Source organism: Protopterus annectens, chromosome 14.part0 (assembly GCF_019279795.1).
Source record: "Protopterus annectens isolate FY-2018-M chromosome 14.part0, PAN1.0, whole genome shotgun sequence".
In the NCBI taxonomy this organism is placed as follows: Eukaryota; Metazoa; Chordata; order Ceratodontiformes; family Protopteridae; genus Protopterus; species Protopterus annectens.
In genome coordinates this window covers 198833102-198852887 of record NC_056748.1, presented here as the reverse complement: position 1 = coordinate 198852887, position 19786 = coordinate 198833102, and the positions used below count along the sequence as shown (strand labels likewise).

Here is a 19786-nt window from a genome sequence, read left to right as displayed (position 1 = left end):
GTTTGGTTAAGAGAGAAGCCAATAGAACTATTAAGGTTCATTTATCTGCACCAAGATTAATGGCCTGAGTTTCAGGATTAAGAATTTTACCAAACAGTGACTTGTGGATAGATTGTTAAAAGGTTCACAGGATCAAAGGTACAGTCACTGATTCATGAGATTCAATTGGAAAACATTTGATATAAAAATGTTCTAGTGGTGTTCATGGAACTACTAAGGACTATCACACTTATGCCCTTTGGGGTACTCTCTTTACTTGGTTATATGCATGCATGCTTATAGGGTCCTTAAGACAGGATCACATGACTGTAATCCATGATGCCTCCTTAGTGTGAGTCACATGATCCAAAACTGAATAATACAATCTGGTGCATCAGGTTATCTCTACCAACCAAAGATCACCAAACTGCTGATGAACGTGAACACAACCAACCAAAAAAGGAACACAAGACGAAACAAAATAGTGCTCAAGTCACCACAGAGAGAAAAGTCATATATTTTCAAGACCATATAAGATAGTATAGTAATCATTTATTCCAAAATAACACTAGGTTATCTTGGAAAGATCTGCTATTTTTGTTACAATGTTCTATTACTTGGTTTATTATACTTCAAAAGCTTTTCAGTGTATATTGTTCGGAACTTAGTTTTCGTTTTCCCCAATGGGGCTCCTTTAACACCTAAAGACCCGGACTCCTGCTTACATAAAGCCTTATCCTACCAAGGCCTTCCAGGTATATTCCCCCCCCATTCTTTTGCATAGGCAGAGAAGCTAATTAGGAGAGGCAGATGGTCAACATAAGCCTTTTTGTCTTACATTAGAGTGACATTTTAACCTTGCTTGGATGTTTATCTTATTTGTGTCTGATTCTTTTGTTACAGGTAGTATTTGAGTTCTCATTTTGGGTCACTCCTTTGTCCACAGAGCAGCCAACAGAATTGAGGCCCGACAAGGAGTTCACTTTTGGATGTGGATCCTTGATCTGGAAACAGGATTTGGAAAGGCTTTGCTGGTATGGCTAGGGATCAGTTGTTGACAGCACTCTGTCAGTTTATATCTGAGTTAGGACAGCCATACATTTTCATTATTATTGAGGGCAAAAAAGTTCACACTGCTTACCTTGACCTCTCCAAGGCATTTGACACAATATCCCACTCGGACATTGTTGACAAACTCAGGAGGTTAGGTACAAACCCGTATGCCACCAGGTGGATAGGCTCACAGACAAGACCCAGGAAGTTAGAACTGGGGAGTCCACCTCTACAAAGAGGCCAGTCACAAGTGGAGTCCCTCAGGGTTCAGTTCTTGGACCGCTCCTTTTTGGTATGTACTTATCAGAAGTCAAGGCCAATGCCAGTGGTCTCTGGCTGACTAAATTTGCAGATGATTGCAAATTAGGAGCTGTCATTGAATCACACACTGACACAAATGTTCTCCAGGAAGGGCTGACACAGACAAACAACTGTCAGAGTCATGGACTAAAACTAAATGCCAAGAAATGCATAATAGTATCCTTTGGGAAGTCGTCCATCCCTGGTAACTATCATATTGACAACATACCTCTTAGAGTTGACCCAGTAGTCGGGGACTTAGGGACACACATAGATAGTAATCTAGCCTTTGATCATCATATGTCTACAGTGGTGAGGAAATCATTCTATGTTGCACAACTTATAAACAAAGGTATGGCATCTAAGTCCAAGGAAGTCACTGTTTCACTGTACTTGGCATTCATCAGATCTATCAGTGAGTACAATGCCCCCTTTGGTATGTACCTAACCAGGCATATCCAACAACTGGAATGTCCACAGAAGTTCCTTATTAAAATAATATAGGGAGTAAGTGATATGTCCTATGCAGACCACCTCAAGGCCCTATCCCTGTATTCTGTCTCCTACAGGATTTTGAGGGGAGATCTATTCCTGGCATACAAGTCATTGTCAGAACCCACTCTGATGGACCTCTTGCATATCCACAAAACAAACAGTACAAGAATTACCCATTCTAAAGACTTAAACCTTGCCTGTGATATGAATAGGACCTGCTGGAGAGATAGGTATGTATCCCAGAGACTACTCCATCTATGGACAGGCTCCCCATCAATGTGAAGCAAAGTTCCTCCTGAATCCAATTAATGTGCAGCTTGGACAATTGGATGGGAAACAGGAAATTCATCCCTGGTTTGGCACCTGGTAACCTGTAAATGGTTCATATCCCAGGCCCATGCTTACACTTATCAAGGGTATTAGAACTTGTCAGAGATTTGGGATGCATGGCTAGGCTTGAAAAGGCCATTGTGGTTGTTAGCCTAGTAAACACCTATGAACATATGAATCTATTCAGTTAGGTGGCAAGGATGCTGGCTTAATTCCCAAGCATAGATAGTTTCCAGTAATCCCAGAGATCAAGTAACCATTCAGCATTTATAGAACAGCTGACTGCTTGCTTGGTCATCAATAGTGCCTAAATTATTTTGCCACAGGGCTCATAAGTTTGTGGGTTTAAAGATCAGAAATTCCCAAATCATAGGGTTGCTCAGTCTGCCCAGGTTAGATTTCATAGCCATCGGCCACTGGAATCTAACAGACAAAGATGCCGTTTTGTACTGGGGGGATAGGGTGGAACTTGTCTAATATCAACTTGCCTCCCTTTCTCCAACGTTTGCTATTAGAAGATGCAATTAGAATGCTGTTACCATAAAGCAGTATTAAATTATACTATCTTCTAGTTTCATTATATGTTCTGAATGAAAGTCACAGTTGTTAGGTTATGGGTATTAATTCTGTTTTTCTTGACTATATTCACCGTACTCATAGTCAGGAAAAAGGGAGGAACAGCCTGCCTGAAATGCAGTCTGGTATATGAATACCCCTTCACCTTTCATTTTCCCTTTGATTTACTGGGCTAGTTGAAGCTTCAGGAATATGGGGGTGAGCTTTTTTTCAATGCTGCATCAATGGCCACTGATTCATTCTGCCAAGAGTGCAGAGTCTTTATGCCACTCAGTTGGCATGGGGTATATGACAGCCCAGACATATGTGGGCTGTCGTACTGCCTGGATGACAAAGATATTAAGTGCAATTGAATTATTATGATGCAAATTATTTTTCATTATGATGGTTACACAATGTAGGCATTCAATTATGACAGAGTGATATGCTTTATATATTATAAACTGGTTGGAAAATCTGTAAGTGTTGCTGTTTTTCTTTATGAGGTAAGTGGGGTTTGGGGACAATACAACTCTGTAATGAGCTATAGTTCATCAAGTAACCCAGTTTCCTGGATTTTGCTTTTGCAGTCACACAACTGTATGGGTTATATGTTACAAGTAGCACTGTTCCTTCCTTCACAAGAGTTGCAGCTGTTATCTCTCACTCAGTGCATTCACTGACTTTTCATGTCTGCAAGGAACAACAATTTCAGGTCCCATTACCTCTGTATGTCAGTCTATGGCTATTCTACACTTGTCAGTTCCTGCAGCCTTTTTATTTTTTTCTTGAATTTGTCTCTGGTATTTTCCTTATCACCATGTTGTACGCTCCCTGAAAAAAATTCTTCTTCACGAAACAAACTATTGATTTTCTGATCTGCGTGTGTGTGTGTGTGTGTGTGTGTGTGTGTGTGTGTGTGTGTGTGTGTTATAATGTATATATTCTCATTAGAGAATATTTTTGTATAACTACAGTAAGTCCTGATACACCTTTGTTTCACAGCTTGTTTACAGCTTTGTCCATGATAAGGTTTGCCTATGTGACCATTCAGAATGTATGTATCTTAAAGACTATGACATGTTTTCAAGTTTTAGGAATAAATATCTGCAAAGTGGGTGAAGGTCACTCCAGAGAAGATCCAAACCATTAAAAATGTGCTATAAATCTAAATTCTGAAATTGCATGTTAATACCAGCAAGGAAAACACTGGGAGGATGTCAGGCGTTTTCTTTCTTTTTTTCTACTAAATGTGGTTGGAGAAATAGGTAAAACAGTTGTAAACATTTATTTGTACCATTTAATAAAAATAATCTGAATGATGTATTTTATTCTGGCAACGGGTGCCTCAATAATTACTCACTCGTGTTTGTTTTGTACTTATCAATCTATTGCAGTGCCTAACAACTTGAGCTGTCTTGTACACATCAAGCTGAAACTAGAGTAGCCATGATACTTAAGAGACACAATGCATGCTTTTTGTGGTACATGCATTGTCCTGAATGCATATCCAGTAGAGAATAAAATATGATTTAATATTTTAAAGGTCTCTATGAACAATCAACACCTGTTGGTTCATAAATTCTTTCCTGTGAAACTCATCCCAACAAAATTTCATACTTTCTTCCCATGAAAAAACTCTGTCCTGGGTGCACATTGTTCCCGCAAATCCCCTTTGATCTAAATAAAAAACTACATGATTGGAAAAGTGGAGACAATGGGAGATGAGGGGGGCACACAAAGTTTTGCTGAAATGTTCATCTGAACAAATGTTTTCTATTGATCATGATGCGCTCTCTTTTAATGCCTCTTATCTTATACAGTCAGTATTTTAGTCTTGTTAGGAACATAGAGTTTTCTGCCTGTCAGAATCTTTCATTAACTGGTGAGGTGCATCTAGCAGTTCTCAAGATTCATCATTTTTCTGTCATGCTTTTTCTCTTCTATGGCACCAACTGTGTGGAATTTTTTACATAACTTTCTTTGGAAATACACCCCTCTGTCTCCGTTAAATCAAGAATAAAACACTAATTTACTGCATTCATTATCCAATTTATTGTTGGTTAAATTTTTCAAAACCTAGTAACATTATTCACTTGAAATGTATTGTACAGAATTGAATGGTTTTAAGCCTCTTAAGTAAAATACAAATTTATTTTTCCATTTCCCATATCTTGTTTTTACTAAGATCACTAGCTCATGGCACCAGGATACAAAGTTTAATCCTGTTAAAAATTTGGTTTTGCAATTCTCATTATATCTGCTTGGACTGTCTTCATTCTTCCAAAGACACACTGATTAATTGATTGTTCTGCCATGTTCATGTATATCACATTACTATTACCCTTGTGATCCAGGTTGTGTCTGAAAAGGATCCATTACATGGTTAACAAAATAATAAATTAGGATCCATTACATGGTTAACAAAATAATAAAGTTCTCCCCTTCCTCAGTCAAGTCTATGAAAGTATTACATATACTTGGAAATAACTTGTTGACCACTAACTTGAAAACAACTCCAAAATTTTATGTTGGATGTGTTTTTTTTTGGGGGGGGGGGGGGGGAGCTATCTTTTCATGTATCATGTATGAAGCTACAACCTACACCGCTCTTTATGATATTTCAACACTGATGCTGCATTAATTCAGATAAACATCGCTTTCTGCAATAAAACAGATTATCCCCATTAGCCTAGAATGAGCATTAACAGATTTAAGAGAAAACTGCTTTCTATTAGTCACTTTTGGAAACATAGATACTCACCCCCACCCCCACCTTCCAAGCATTAATGTGGAGTACCAATGTAATTTCTTGAATTTTCTGTTTCCTTTTAATTCTTGTTTTTGGAAGAATAACTAGAAATCCATTATAATCCACATTCCCTTTTCTCATCACAGATGTTATCTTCCAATTAACAGTAAAGCAGATGTTACAAAACTTGGAAAATTAATGTTGTGGAAACCTACACAATTCACAGTGCAAACGTGATATCATTACCACTTCTAATATTTCTAATACTGATTAATGTAGACTAGATATTTGTTGCCAACATCAAGCTCAGGTTCAGGTTAGCTGAAATGAACAGCCTGCATGAGCTCAGTAGCCGATCTCTCAAAGATGGTATTACAAGAGTGTCAAGGAAAATAAAAAGTAAAATACTATTAAATGTTAATTAAAAAGAATACTTTACTACATGCACAACACTCTTCAAATCAAACCTAAAATGTTCAGTCAGTTTTAATTAATCCTAGCAAATACATTGGTAAAAATAGTTCAGTATAATTAGGTTGTACTAGTTGATGAAGCTAGACTGAGGCTATCTGCAGTTTTTTTAATCTGATTTTTTTAATCTGGATCATAAAAGACACAAATAACTTTAACTACCTGGAAAAATCTCTCTTTCATAATACAGTTATTCTAACTATGCTGTGTACTACACTACATGATTAATTATGTATAAGAATAAATACAAACAAAAGACTTCAATGAGTCAAACCTGTACTATATATATGAAATGAATGAAAATATTCCACAAACCTCTGTGTTGTTGCCAAACCACCAGACATAAGTGACTGTGCCAACATGTCTTGGTTTTATTATGACAGTAGCGTTGATTTCTTTATTAAGTGTAGCAACAAAAGGTAGAGAAAGGTGAACATGCTCCAAAGGGCCTGTCAAGGAAACCAAAATATGATTAGTTACATCTACATCTTCAAAATGCATTTCAAAATCCAAACAAAATCATATTAATTTTGGATATGTTTAATTAAAGAATTGAAAGTCTAAAGAATATATTTTTGACAAGGTTTCGATAATTACTTAAAAGTGTAGACTTGCTGTGCAATAACACAATTGTATCCTGAGCTTAGTAAAGCAACATGGTTGCCTTTAGATTTTTGGTGATATCGCTTTTTTAATTCATCTCATGCTCATGTATGCCCAAGCAATTTAGAAAACATAAAAAGGCAAGAAAAAATTACTATGTTGTACCTTTATTGTAACTACTGTTAAATAAATTACTGCAAAAAAGTCACTTGTCTCTAAATGTGAGGTACTAGAATTTATTGCAACAGTGCAACTCATACTGTGCAGGTATGTTGAGATGCACTACTTAGCTATCAGGTAAGTCACAATCATGCATATTCTAAGTAGGGATATACTGCATGACTATGAATCACTCGACTGAATGACTTGAACAACTTATAATTTTAGCTCCCCTCGATCTTCATTATAAAGTAGAGCAGATGGATAGCAGACTACACAGAGGCACCCCCCCCCCACCCACTGCATAAATAGATAGCAAAAGACAGTTTTACATATACACGCGTACATACAACTTCTACGCTGCATTTACCCCAGCTGCTATCCTGTAGGGGGATAAGTACAACAGAGCCCTTGAACCTCTATAGACTGTGGGAAGCAGTATGGAGATACACACACACACACACACACACACACACACACACACACACACACACACACACACACACACACACACACACACACACTCTGCATCTGCGATGTCCCCATCCATACTAGCTACGGTTTACATCAGATACAAGAAATCCATCAGACACAAATACACACATGCATGCACTCAAAATAATCAGTCATAGAAATATGCTCAAAAGATCTACTCAGGTACTGTTCCTATATCCCCAGCATACTTGCATGCAAGCGTATATACATTCTCTTAGACTTACATATACATACTGCACAGCAGTATTTACCTGGATCTGCAGTATAAGCAGGATGAAGTTGTTCTTCTTGACTTTGCAGAGACTCTCTCTCACTGAAATTCAGAGGTGCATCCAGCTAAACTGCTGTGCATACAGATATTCCAGTATGAGCAACTGTAAATCAGCACACTATGCAATTTAGCCTCCACAGCAAAGCACTGAATGCTAATGGACAGCATTAGGGAAGGCCTCACTTGATTACTGTAGTTACAGGTTCCTCTGAACTTCTCAATGATCAGCAGAAGAGAGCTGTTCTGACATGCAGCAAGGGAATATGGATTGGAACAGCTTTGGGTAATGCACAACGTAACCTGCACAGCTTTTGATAGAATGCAAGCTGTGTATAAATTCCATATTGGGTGTTAAATACATCTGTGAAGTATTTCACATCTGGATTTATACACAAAGTAGTACTGTAGCCCCTAATATATTTTATTTCATAAAATGCCGCATGATGTTGTAGTCTGTTGGCAGAATGGTTCAATCGATATGCAACTGCAGTTCCTATTGTGCTGAGAGCATGATTGTGGGGCAGCTGAGGTAAGATGCTTCCAAGTAATATCTTCTTCTTGGCTGAACTTTGATTACCACTTACATAGGTTCATAGGTTGGTGCTAGGCTATCAGCCTTAGGGCCTATACAAGCCTAGCCATAACAATTCCCTGGCTATTTCTTCCCACACTATTTAGTTCCCTGGACCCCTGTCTAGCAGGACGACTGACGTGATCTCTGGGGTGAATTTCCTTTCTCCCATCCAATCATCAAGGTTCCTTTTGAAGAGGGCCAAAAAGGCGCTCTGGTTGACATGCATGGGCAGTCTATTCCAGAGTCTGGGGAGTCTCTGGGTCAGCAACCTATCCCTCCAGCATGTTTTGTTTATTGTGATGACAAGGTTTAGATTCCTGAAGCGTGTGGCGCTGAGGGATTGGGATTTCTTTAAGTATAGCATGTCCAACAGCTCTGGGTTTGACATGGCCTTGTATGTTAAGCAGAGATCACCCTGGAGTAGATAATATGCGACAGAGTATAGCTGGAGTTTTTTAAGGCGGTCAGCAAAGGGCATCTGCTTTAGGCCTGTGATTCTTTTAGTGAGGTATTTCTGAGGCCTTTCCAGTTGTTGCAGATGTCTTGAGAGGTATATACCAAATGTATTCTATAATAGGTCTAATGAGGGATGAGTACAGTGGGACAATGGCCTCCTTTTTTCTGGATGAAAAGCCCTTAGTAATGAGGTGTGCCACATAGAAGGATTCCGTGACTGTTGTGGCGATGTGGTTATTGAAGATGAGACCACTGTCCACCTGTGTCCCTAAGTCTCTTATCACACTTTCAGTGTTTAGTGTACTGCCACCTATGTGGTAATTCATGGGTACATGTTTTTTCCCAAAGGGGATAACTATACATTTCTTGGCTCTTGCACCAAGCATCTGTTTCTGTAAGGCCATTTTGTAGAGTATCAACATACTTTGGGGATTCAATAATGGCTCTCAGTCTGCAGTCATCTGCAAACTTTGCTAGCCAGAGTCCCTTAGTGTTGGCCTGTACTTCAGAGAAGTAGATGCCAAACAAGGGAGTTTTTTGCATCCTGGGATTTTCCTCTTTTCTGCAACAGTTTCTTCCTTTTGTTGTAAAGTTTGTTTATGGCAGGGGACCACAAGATTGGCTTCCTTTTTTTGGAGGAGAACATCTTGGTTCTGTTTGGGATGGTACGATTCATGCATGAGTGGATGTGCTCGTACAGTGCCTTAGTGTAGGACTCAGCAGTCGAACTTTCAGTTCCCATCTGCATGGGTGTCATGAAGTTTGTAACTTCTGACTTGAGTAGTATGAACTTGGCTTTGGAGATGTTTTTTATGGAGGTTTCCTTACTGGGGGGGTGGGGGTGGGATGTGGATGTTAAGGTTGATTAGCTTATGGTCTGACCTGACCAACGAGGGGGTGACATAGGTGTGGAGCATCGATTTCCCATGTTGGTAATGACCAGGTCTAGGATATTGGAGCCCCTGGTGGGACTATGGATTAGTTGATCCAGGACATTGGAATTTATGAATTCCAAGAACCGTTGGGCACAGGTGTTGGTGCACAAGTAGTTTTCCCATTTAATGGTAGGGTAGCTGAAATCACCCAGTATTAGGGTGTCTGGTTGTATATTAATATTTTCCAGTATGTTTAGAAAGGTGTAGTGAGAATCTTGGGACATGGTGGGGGATCTGTAGCAAGCTACAGTTTGGATTGCAGTCTTACCTAGTGTTAGTTGCACCTGGTGAATTTCAGACACATTGTGTTGGGCAACTAACCTGGTGGTGTGAATGTCCTTGGTGAATATGGACACTCCTCCACTTTTATTGATTCGATCCTGGTTTGGTGGCCGAAAAGTGCGGTAAGAGTTGCAGCCTGGTTTTGTAGGGGTGCTCTCTGGAGCCTTGAACCAAGTCTCAGTTACTGCACAGATATCGATGTTCTCCATTTTTAGGAGTGCCTCAAGAGAGTGCATTTTGAAGTTTAGACTTCTAGCATTGTGTAACATTACCTTCAGATTTTGCATGCTTGTACCTGTTACAGTGGTGGTTTTGTCCTTTGAACTTTGCCTAAAAAAGGCACTATAGGGGTGGCAAGAGCCTTAGCCAGTAACCTTAATCCCAGGGGCGACAGGTGCAGACCATCTCTGGCAAAGCATCATGGTCTGTCGATCATGTCATCCCAGGCAGACAGATACTGGATCCCCTTTGAATGACACCAGAAGCTTAGCCAATTGTTGAAGTCAATCATTTTGTCCTTATAATGTGGCATCATCCTGGGTGAAGGCAGGATGCTACTCAGAGCTAGGGTCATACCTGCTGGGCCACATGTTCCAAGAGCTCTTCCATGTCTCTTTTCATGTAGTCCAGGGAGGTACATCTCAAGTCATTCACTCCAACATGGACAATGACAGAGTCATATTTGTACTTGTTGTGGAGTGACTTGAGTGCATGAGTTATGTGGCGGATCATGGCACCCAACAGGCGGCTGACAGTGACTTTCTCCTTGTTCAGCCTGCTGAGTGGGACACCAGTGTGCCTGACTATACAGTCACATATGACTAAAGTGTTAGGCACGTTGCCTTGCCTTAGGGGCTGTTGCTGGGTGGCACACTGGTGTTGTGAGCTATGTGACACTTTGGTGTCTCCCTACTGTGACTGACTCCCTACTGTGTGCACATGATCAAGTCAATTTCAGCAACACTCTATTCCTAGATCCAATATCACTCAGCAAAAACAAGCATTGATATCCATTATTTATTTCTTTGCCATTTGTTAACCAGGCTCATCTGGCTGGGTAGATGCCCTTTTTCAGCTGAGACCCGAGGAAAAAAGCTCCATTACTGCAATTAATTTTTTATAATTAATTAAGTATTTAAGTATACAATCATGAGGCGATACATACAGCAAAAATAGATTAATTTCATACAATGTTTGAAGAGAAAGAAAACGTGAACATAAACTGTTACATGCCATACAATCACAGATTTAAATGGGAAATTGCTAACCTAAATATAAGAGTAGTGAGGCATACAGTACCAGAAAGGAACATCCTGGCACAAGGCAAAAGAAAAGGAGGGGTATAAAATGTAAGAGGAGGGAGAGATAGCAGGTAAAAGTATATAGTGAAGATATGAGTACATTGGGAGGGAAAGGCCAAAGAGCAGGGAACATAAGATACAAGTATAATCGATACCTGTAAGAAATAGGGGTTAAAAGGGGGGCGTTGATGAAAAGGAGTCTGGGTTCAAGTAGGATCTTTACAGGGGCAGGTCCAGGAGTTATGCAGGTATTCCTTTATAGTGAGTTTGAAATTGTAAGATTTTTGGATAGTTCTGATATGGAGAGGAAGTTGGTTCCAAGAGGAGATAACCAAGTGGCTATATAGCATTTTTCCCATAGATTTATTTGGTTTGGGGATTTGAAGGAGGTGTTGGTTGGAGGTACAAAGTTCCCAATTGGGGACATAAGGAGAGATGAGGGTTCCTAGCAATGGACAGGCTGCAGGTTGATGGAGGATAGTCTATGTCAAAAGAAACTGAGGCAGAAGGAGGTGGTTATGGAGTTCTAACCAGTGGAGTTTTTCTAAGGAGAGGCAGTGATGTGAGCGATAGGGGAGATTAGTGGAAAATCTAGCAGTTTTGTTGTATGTAAGTTCAAGTTTGGTTGACAAATTTTTTGGGAGGTAAGTGAAGATTGGGGTGGCATATAGTAGGGAAGGTAGTAGTTATGCTAGAGCTAGGGACAATTTAGATTTTTGTGTTAAGAATTTTTTAATTCTGAATAGCAGTCTTAGTTTTTGGTGTGTCTTCTTGATGCAGTTATTGATGTGGATGTCAAATTTAAGTTTGTCAAATTTGTCATCTATAAAAACCCAAGAAATTTAGTGTGAGTCTCAATCTTAATAGTAGCATTGTTTAGAGAAGAGACAGAGGAGGAGGCTTTGAGGTTTTGGAGCGATTTGCGGAGGAAGAGAAGGAGTTTTGTTTTATTGGGGGTTAAGTAGGAGTTGGTTATTTGTGAGCCATCTTTCAATTGAATGGAGGGTGCCTTGAGTGAGGGGAAGTAGGTGGGGTAGACTGTCAGAGTTCTGGATGATGGTAGAGTCATCAGCATATTGTATGAGTGTGGAGAGGGGGCAGGATTTGTAGAGGTTATTAGTAAAGATGTTAAATAGGAGTGGGAGCAGGATGGAGCCTTGGGGCACACCAGTTTGAACGGGGAGGAAAGGTGACGTTGCAGAGGGCCATTTGACTGATTGAGCTCTATTTGATAGGTATGAAGAGAACCAGGAGAGAGTAGAGGTAGAAAGTTTAAAGGAAGAAAGTTTGGACAGAAGCAGGTTGTGGAACACAGTGTCATAAGCTTTAGAGAGGTCAAGGAAGAGGCATGGCACGACTTTGTTATTGTTAAGAGATGTAGCAATAGAGTGAGTGAAGGATAGTAATGCTGTAGTTGTGCTATGATGTGGTCAGAAACCGTGCTGTGTTTGGGGTGAAGAAATTTTCCTGAATAAGATATGAGATGGGCTGCTTGTGTACACACCTTTCCAGAATCTTAGAAAGAGGGGAAAGAATAGCAACAGCCCTGAAATTGGAGGGGTCAGTGGAGTTGCCTCCTTTATGCAAGGGTATAATATAGGACTTTTTCCAGATATTAGGGACAAAATTTTCTAGAATTGACCTATTGATAAGTAGTGGAGACTGGATAGGCAATTGACGGGGCTGCGAATTTAAGGTATAGGGGAGGCAGATTGTCAGCAGATGGGGAGTAGGGTTTTAGTTTATAGAGTAGAGATCTGATGATGGATGTGGGGACAGGCTTGACTGAGAAAGAAGTCTTGTGGGGGAGGGGAGAGGGTTGTCAATGTAGGTATCCCTGTTTGCTCTAATTAGGTTTTGTATGGAGTCTATGAAGAAGGAGTTCAGAAGAGTGGCAGTTTCGAGTGGAGAGCTTTTAGGGAATAGGTCTGGAGGAGATGGGTTCCCTGGGTATAAGAGTTTGTTGATGGTACTCCAGAATTTTTTTGGGTTAGAGTGGGGGCTTTTTTATGGGTCAAGATAAAAGGATTTTTTGTCAAGGGTGACATTTTTTTGCAGTGTTTTGTAGTTTCCTATAGTTTTGGAGACTAGTGGGGGTTTTGAGTTTATTCCAGATTTTCCATGCATTGTCTCTCTTTTTAAAATCCTTATATTTGTGAGATTTAGGAGGTTGAGGCAGGTGATGCTGGATGGAGGTAGGATGATGATCACTGAGAGCGTCAGGGAGAGTTGAAGTGTTATGATAGTGGTTGGGGTGAGAGGCAAGTATCCAGTCAAGAGTAGAGATAGTATTAGATTGTTGATTAGAAAGAGTAGGGGAGGTGATGAGTTGAAAGAAGCCATATAGGTTAATGGCAGCACTGGGCAGTTAGAGGTCAGAGTATTCCAGTCAATGTAAACATCCCTTAGAATAATGGTTTCATAGGAGATGGTTTGAGAGCGCCAAGCAAGAAAGTGTTCAGGAATAGGGATATTATTACCAGGAATATATATATTGCAGCAATGGCAATCCTTTTTGCTTGTTTAAGTTACATTAGACTATAAGAATCTTGGCAGGGTTAAAGCAGGGGAGAGGGGGTTATGATACGGGAAGAACCGAGAAGTGTTCTTAATCTGTAAACCTCAAAACACAAAAAGTATGTTTCAGCACAGCCATAATTTATTATGAACTGGTAGTAGGTATTTAAATAAGTCCTATGACAGGGACTAATCCTATAATGGCAAAAATTTTAATATATATCCATTATAATTCACCAAATACAAAACAACTGACTGTTCACTTTCAAGCCTTACAAATGTTCTAGCAATTTTTTTTCTTGTGGGACACTGCTCCTTAAAGTACCTTCCCATGTATATAAACAAAAATGAGGTAAAAATATCTCTGGGGAGGAGGACAGCATGCAATTCGAGCAGTTTAAACTTTCAACAAAGTAAGCCGTTAATGATGAGTTTATTCTCAGTGAGTCACAGATCTCACGTTTAGTATTGGCTATAATATCATTTCTATTTCTTATCTGGTTTATTTTCATGAATACATATCCAGTTTTCATTTGGAAGTTCTGCATGAAACCATGCTGTGTGTTTAACTTAATACAAAACAGATTGAGTTATTGCACATAGCATAACTAAATACTGCCTCTGGTATCCAAAATTACCAAGTCATTTTTGGCATATAAAAGACTGTTAGGACATTTTTTCTCATGTAAGACATATTTTTGCGTATGTTCAGTGTTGTCCACTTAACTGTTCAGTAGGAATGAAACAAGTTGGTATAAAAAATGTCAAAGAAAGTAATCTGCAAGCCCCCTATATAAAACAGCATTTTAAAATGGCTACTTTACTTTGTTGCACTCTCATTTTGCTGCTGTACTCTTGTAATTACGTAATAAACACAAAAGCATTCAATTCTCAAATAATTCTTAAGATAAGTATATTGTGTGGGTGACTAAATGATTCATGACTTAGTCTCAGGTGTATCTGCCTTTTATTGCTTTTTTATGCCTCATCAACCAAATATTGTTACTACAAGTACAAAGTGTGTTGGCTGTCATACTCTGTAAAACTGTAGTATTCTTTCTGATTATCTCATTCAGTTCACAGAAAAATAACTAAAAGATAATTGTGCATTTCTTTTTTTTCCAGAAAGAAATATAACTAAAAGATCTCCAAAATTCACATGTATTGTTATGCTAAGTGTGTTTCAGTGATTGGAATGAGAGTGTATGTTCATCTATCTTTTATATATATATATATATATATATATATATATATATATATATATATATATATATACACACACACACACACATACACACACACACACACACACACACACACACACACACACACACACACACACACACACACACACACACACACACACACTTATGCAATGAATGGTCGTCATACTGAATGACTGACACACACAAAGGTCAACCAAAACATGTTGACCATCCTTAATGCTGACAACTCAAATTACAGACACTAAGTACATCAAAAAAAAAAATCTTTTTCTGATGTACTAACCATAACAACAGAACACATGCAGCTCAAATGTGTCTGAATAGTGGTAGTGTTACAAAACTTTTTTACAGGTAAGGTGCATGGTTAGCATTAGGTTTGCAGTTAGGGTTAATAACCGTTACAAAGGTGGGCAGGGGGGCTTGGATTCTCATCATAAACACACATGCACACAGATCTCTAAATCTATTCCCTTAGTCTAACTCTAATACACACACACTTGCTCCTATACTAAACCTATCCTCTTTCCTAACAGCACCCCTAACCAAAAACACACACACTCTAACAAACAAATTCCTAGCCTTAAATACAAAACAAATAAAGAAGAAAACTTTACAAAAAACGTACTTACATTAGTCAACTGTACTGGTACTCACTCAAACAATGTTGGAACAAAGTGCCAGTCACTCAAAACGCATTACATTTCACTTTGTCAAACTTTAATATAACTATATACACATATATAAAACAAAGGGTAAAATGGTCACACATATAAGCAATTAAAAATGAATTGGTAAATCTAGAGTCTTCACTGTGTAGTACCACACACCTTATGCAGTAAAGGCTCATGGGATATATGCAAATGACCTCTTATTGACATACCACTGCTTCAACTACATGGCACCCTTATTTTTATGGACATCAGGATTGACTTTAAGACCTATGTTTCTAGAGTATAGTCAAATAATCCACTTACACTGTAATGATGGGGTCGTAAAAAACAGCTAATGGGATTTGGGTTTATTAGCTTTATTGACCTGAATGTACGCATAAAGGCTTAAAAAGTAAAAAAGTCATGAGCATTCAGAAGCCATGTAGATGAAACAGTGGTATCCCCTTAAGGGCCCATTTGGATATATGCATGTTGCTTGGGATATTTTGCAGGCAGCCTTACTTTTATGGACATCCTTACATTGTGTACCAGCCCTAACCATAACCCTAACCCTGACAGCAACCCTACACCTTACCTTAAAAAAAAAAAAAAAACTTTCCCTAATAGTACCACCACTCAGAGAAAAAATATTTCTGATGTTATTGTTAGGTTTCTTTATAAAACACCAGCTGAATTCTTCGTTATCTTCACTAGTAAAAAGGAAACGGCAAAATAATATTTAAGTCTCACAATATTACTAATATGATTTTGTTGATTAGAGATATTATACTTAAGGGAAACATCTTTATATCCAAACTAACTTCATCCATCATTTGGTGTGTGTGTGTGTGTGTGTGTGTGTGAAATTAGCAAGTTTTCTGATGACTGAATTACTTTTAGTTGTTGTATAATAGTTGTATATGTTTTATTCTCAGTGTATCAACACGTTTTGGCCCCCACACCCCCTTGATCATAAAACGTCTCTTCCCAGCTCCATGCCTTATAATATTAAGAGGGGTTTAGCCAACAGCAGAGAAGTGCATTAATCCCTGTTTAAAAGTGAGGGATTTTTGATGCATGCATTTCTTTCTTTGTCTTCCTTGGCAAGCATGATGCAATGACTGCCCAGCTGATTCAGAAACAGAGATCACCTTGATGTACCAACAGTGCTTACCTGAAGTGTGTTTGCACTTTTGAGGGTGGGAGGTGTTCTCTGAGTCTTTGAGTCTCTGAGCATTGGAGATGAACTAAAGTTTTTTTATCGGCAGAAATCCACCAACAACCTCCATCCTTTATGGATTAGTCAACATTAGTCATTTTGGAAGGAAGTTATCACAAACCTTCTTCCGTTATAGATTAGTTAACATTAGTCATTCATGTCTTTATATACCCATGGAACTCTAAAGGTACCCAAATCTGTTATATGATCCCAACATACCTGAACTCACACATGACACATCATCACCATCATCATGATGCCCCTTTTTCCCACTTTCTACATGGGTCAGGGTGTCATGTCAACTTTCACCATCTGTCTTTCTCTGTCTCAGTTCAATGACATTCTCCTGCCTTCTTTGACACTCATGCCTGATGATTGCAGGTCTTGTTTCACACAATCCATCCACCTCTTTGCTGGACACCCTTGTTTCATCTTGCATTATTCCTGTCTGTCCCAAATCATTTTCTTCCAATTGTCTTCTGTTTTTCTGTGAATGTGCCCAAACCACAGTAATCTGTTTTCTTTGACCTTTTTCTGCAATTGGAGCTACTCTGGCTTCTGCCCTTTAGTCCTCATGTCTTCTTCTGTCCCACACTGTGTACCTTACAGCCCATCTCGGGCACTTCATCTCCATCGCCTCTAGCTTCCTGAACTGCTATGGCTTTACTGCCCAGGTTTCTGTACTTTACAGAAGTACTGGTCCCAACACTGTTTTGTACACCTTACTTTTCAGATTCTTTGGCATTCTTCGGTCATACACTACCCCAGATACTCTGTGCCCATTGGCTGCTGCCCCTCTGATTCTAGATTTGACCTTCTCATTCGGACTTTCCTTCTCCTCAACCATCTTTCCAAGATACTTGAAGCTGCTAATCTGTTCCACTATTTTGCCTTCTGGCTCAATTCTCAGCTTTTCTGAACTCCACTTGCTGCTATTACAATGCTCTTACCTGTACTCAGTTTCATCTCATGTGCTTTCAGTTTTTCATTCCATGCCCCTATCCTTTGATGAAGTTCTTGTTCAGAGTCCGCCAGTAAATCCACATCATGTGCATACAGCAACTTTATTGATCTGTCCCCTCCATCCTGTTTGCTAAATTAGTCAATTGCCAGTATGAACAGTAGCTGGCTCAGAGCTGAAGCCTGGTGCACACCCACTCCCACTGGGAACATCTATGTGAGACCGAACCCTGTTATTGCTTGAGTCATTGAGTCCTTGTACATAGCCTGCACTAACTCTATCAGTGTTTCTAGGAATTCAAGCCACCACAGGAGTCCAAAATCTACTTTATTGGCATATTGTCATATGCTTTCTACATGTCTAGGAAGGCCCATTCGGACTCTTTCCTCATCATTAACTTCTTCTCAGCTATCTGTCTCATTGCAAACATCGGATCAGTTGTGCTGCATTACTTCCTACTACTCTGCATATTTATTTATCAGTCAGCCTCTCCAGAACTTTCATGCAGTGTGACAGGAGTTAAATATTTCTGCACTGCCCACAGTTGTGAATGTCACCTTTGTTCTTGAACACTAGCACTAGTATGCTTCTTCTCCAGTGGTCTGGGATACACCTTACTCTCCACACTGCTATAAGCACCCTCAGGAGTCATTGCTCCCCTATCTCACCCAGCATCTTTATCACATCTGTTGTGATCTCATCAGAGCCTGCTACTTTCCCTGACTTCATTTTACTTAGTGCTGTTCCTACTTCTTCTATGGTGAGTTCCTCCGCTTCTGTCATCATAGCCTGTGCGTGGGGCAGTACAACTTCTGTCGGCTTTTCTTCATTAGGAAGTTACTGGAAGTACTCCTGCCATCTGTTGTTGATGTCCTGTGGACTGGTGAGCAGGTTGTTGCTGGAATCTCTTACGAAGGGTGTCTGACTATCTTCTTTATCTTTCTGTCTTTGCATTGCAACCTGATGGAGTTTCTTTGTCCTGTGTCTCTGATGCCTTGTTTTTTGATATGGCAGCCACTCTAGTCTCCTTGTTAGCCAACCAGTATTTTCTCTTAGCCTTGCCATTCTTTTTCTGTCTCCCTCTTTTTCCTGCACTCCTTCTTTCATTTGATGATGTCCTAGACTTCTGCATTCAACCACCAGTCTTCCTTATGTACATTATTTCTATATCTGGACTGGCCACATATTTGTTTGGTAGTCCTCACACATGCTGCTTTGAGGCACTGCCATTCTTCTTCAAGTCCACCTATTTCCTCTTCTACTTGAGGTGCCAGAACCCAGACTATTTCCTTGAACTGGTGTGTTTTTTCTTCATTCAACTTCAAAGTTCCTCAGCCTGATTTCTGTTGACCTTAGAGAGCCCTCTCTGACCACTGCTTTTAGCTGACTGTGGCAACCAGTTGTTCATGCTAATGAGCCAACTGTCTATTACTTAGGACCTTGGGCTGATAGCCTAGTAGCTACATATGAACTTATAAAAATCTTGATAAGTGGATGGGAAATAGGAAATACACCCCGGGGATCACTTCTGTGGCTCTGCTCAACAGGGGCAAAGGAAAGTAACTTTCTTGGGTGGCATATGTCAGGGAACCTTGTTGGTTAGGCTTACTTAGGCCCTTGGGCCGATAGCCTAGTACCTACCTATGAACCTACCTATGAACCTATGGGGATGACTTTGCAATCTCTGATTCTAAGTACTGACCTTTCTTCACTTGGAGGAAGTCTATCTGAGTTGCATGTTGGCAACTCTTTTATGTGATCTTATGACTATCTATCTTTCTTAACTATCATTAGGCTGGAGTCTGATTTCCATGAGTTTGTCACTAATTCTGATGGCATCCATTACTGTCTTCTGAAGCTTCTCCCTCACATAAATTCCCACACCATTTCTAGACTGATCTCCGTTTGAATAATAGACTCTGGATCGCAAACCAAGTACCTTTGCTGCTCTTCCATCTTCTCTCATGAATAGATAGGATGTCCAGCTTCTTCCTTACCATCATGTCATCCAATTCCAAGTTGCCTCCTGTCAGGGAATCTACAATAAGTGTAGCAATTCTTAGTTAATGTTTGACAGGTTGACTGGCTTGATATCCAGCTTTCACTAGTAACCCAAGCTGGGCAACTGGACACCGTCCGGATGGCAGATTATTGACCCAGACCTGCTGGGATTTACAGCGAGCAAAGATTAGTTAAGAAATG

General features: G+C 39.6%; 1 protein-coding gene across 1 annotated transcript in view; it reads right to left on the bottom strand.

Annotated features, from left to right (window-relative positions):
• Nucleotides 1–19786, bottom strand: part of LOC122788639 (VPS10 domain-containing receptor SorCS1-like) — a 1297464-nt gene that overhangs the window by 441401 nt on the left and 836277 nt on the right. Inside the window, exon 16 of the mRNA XM_044055539.1 lies at nt 6251–6384. Coding sequence (XP_043911474.1) covers nt 6251–6384 — 134 coding nt within the window. The remainder of the gene's footprint in view (nt 1–6250; nt 6385–19786) is intronic.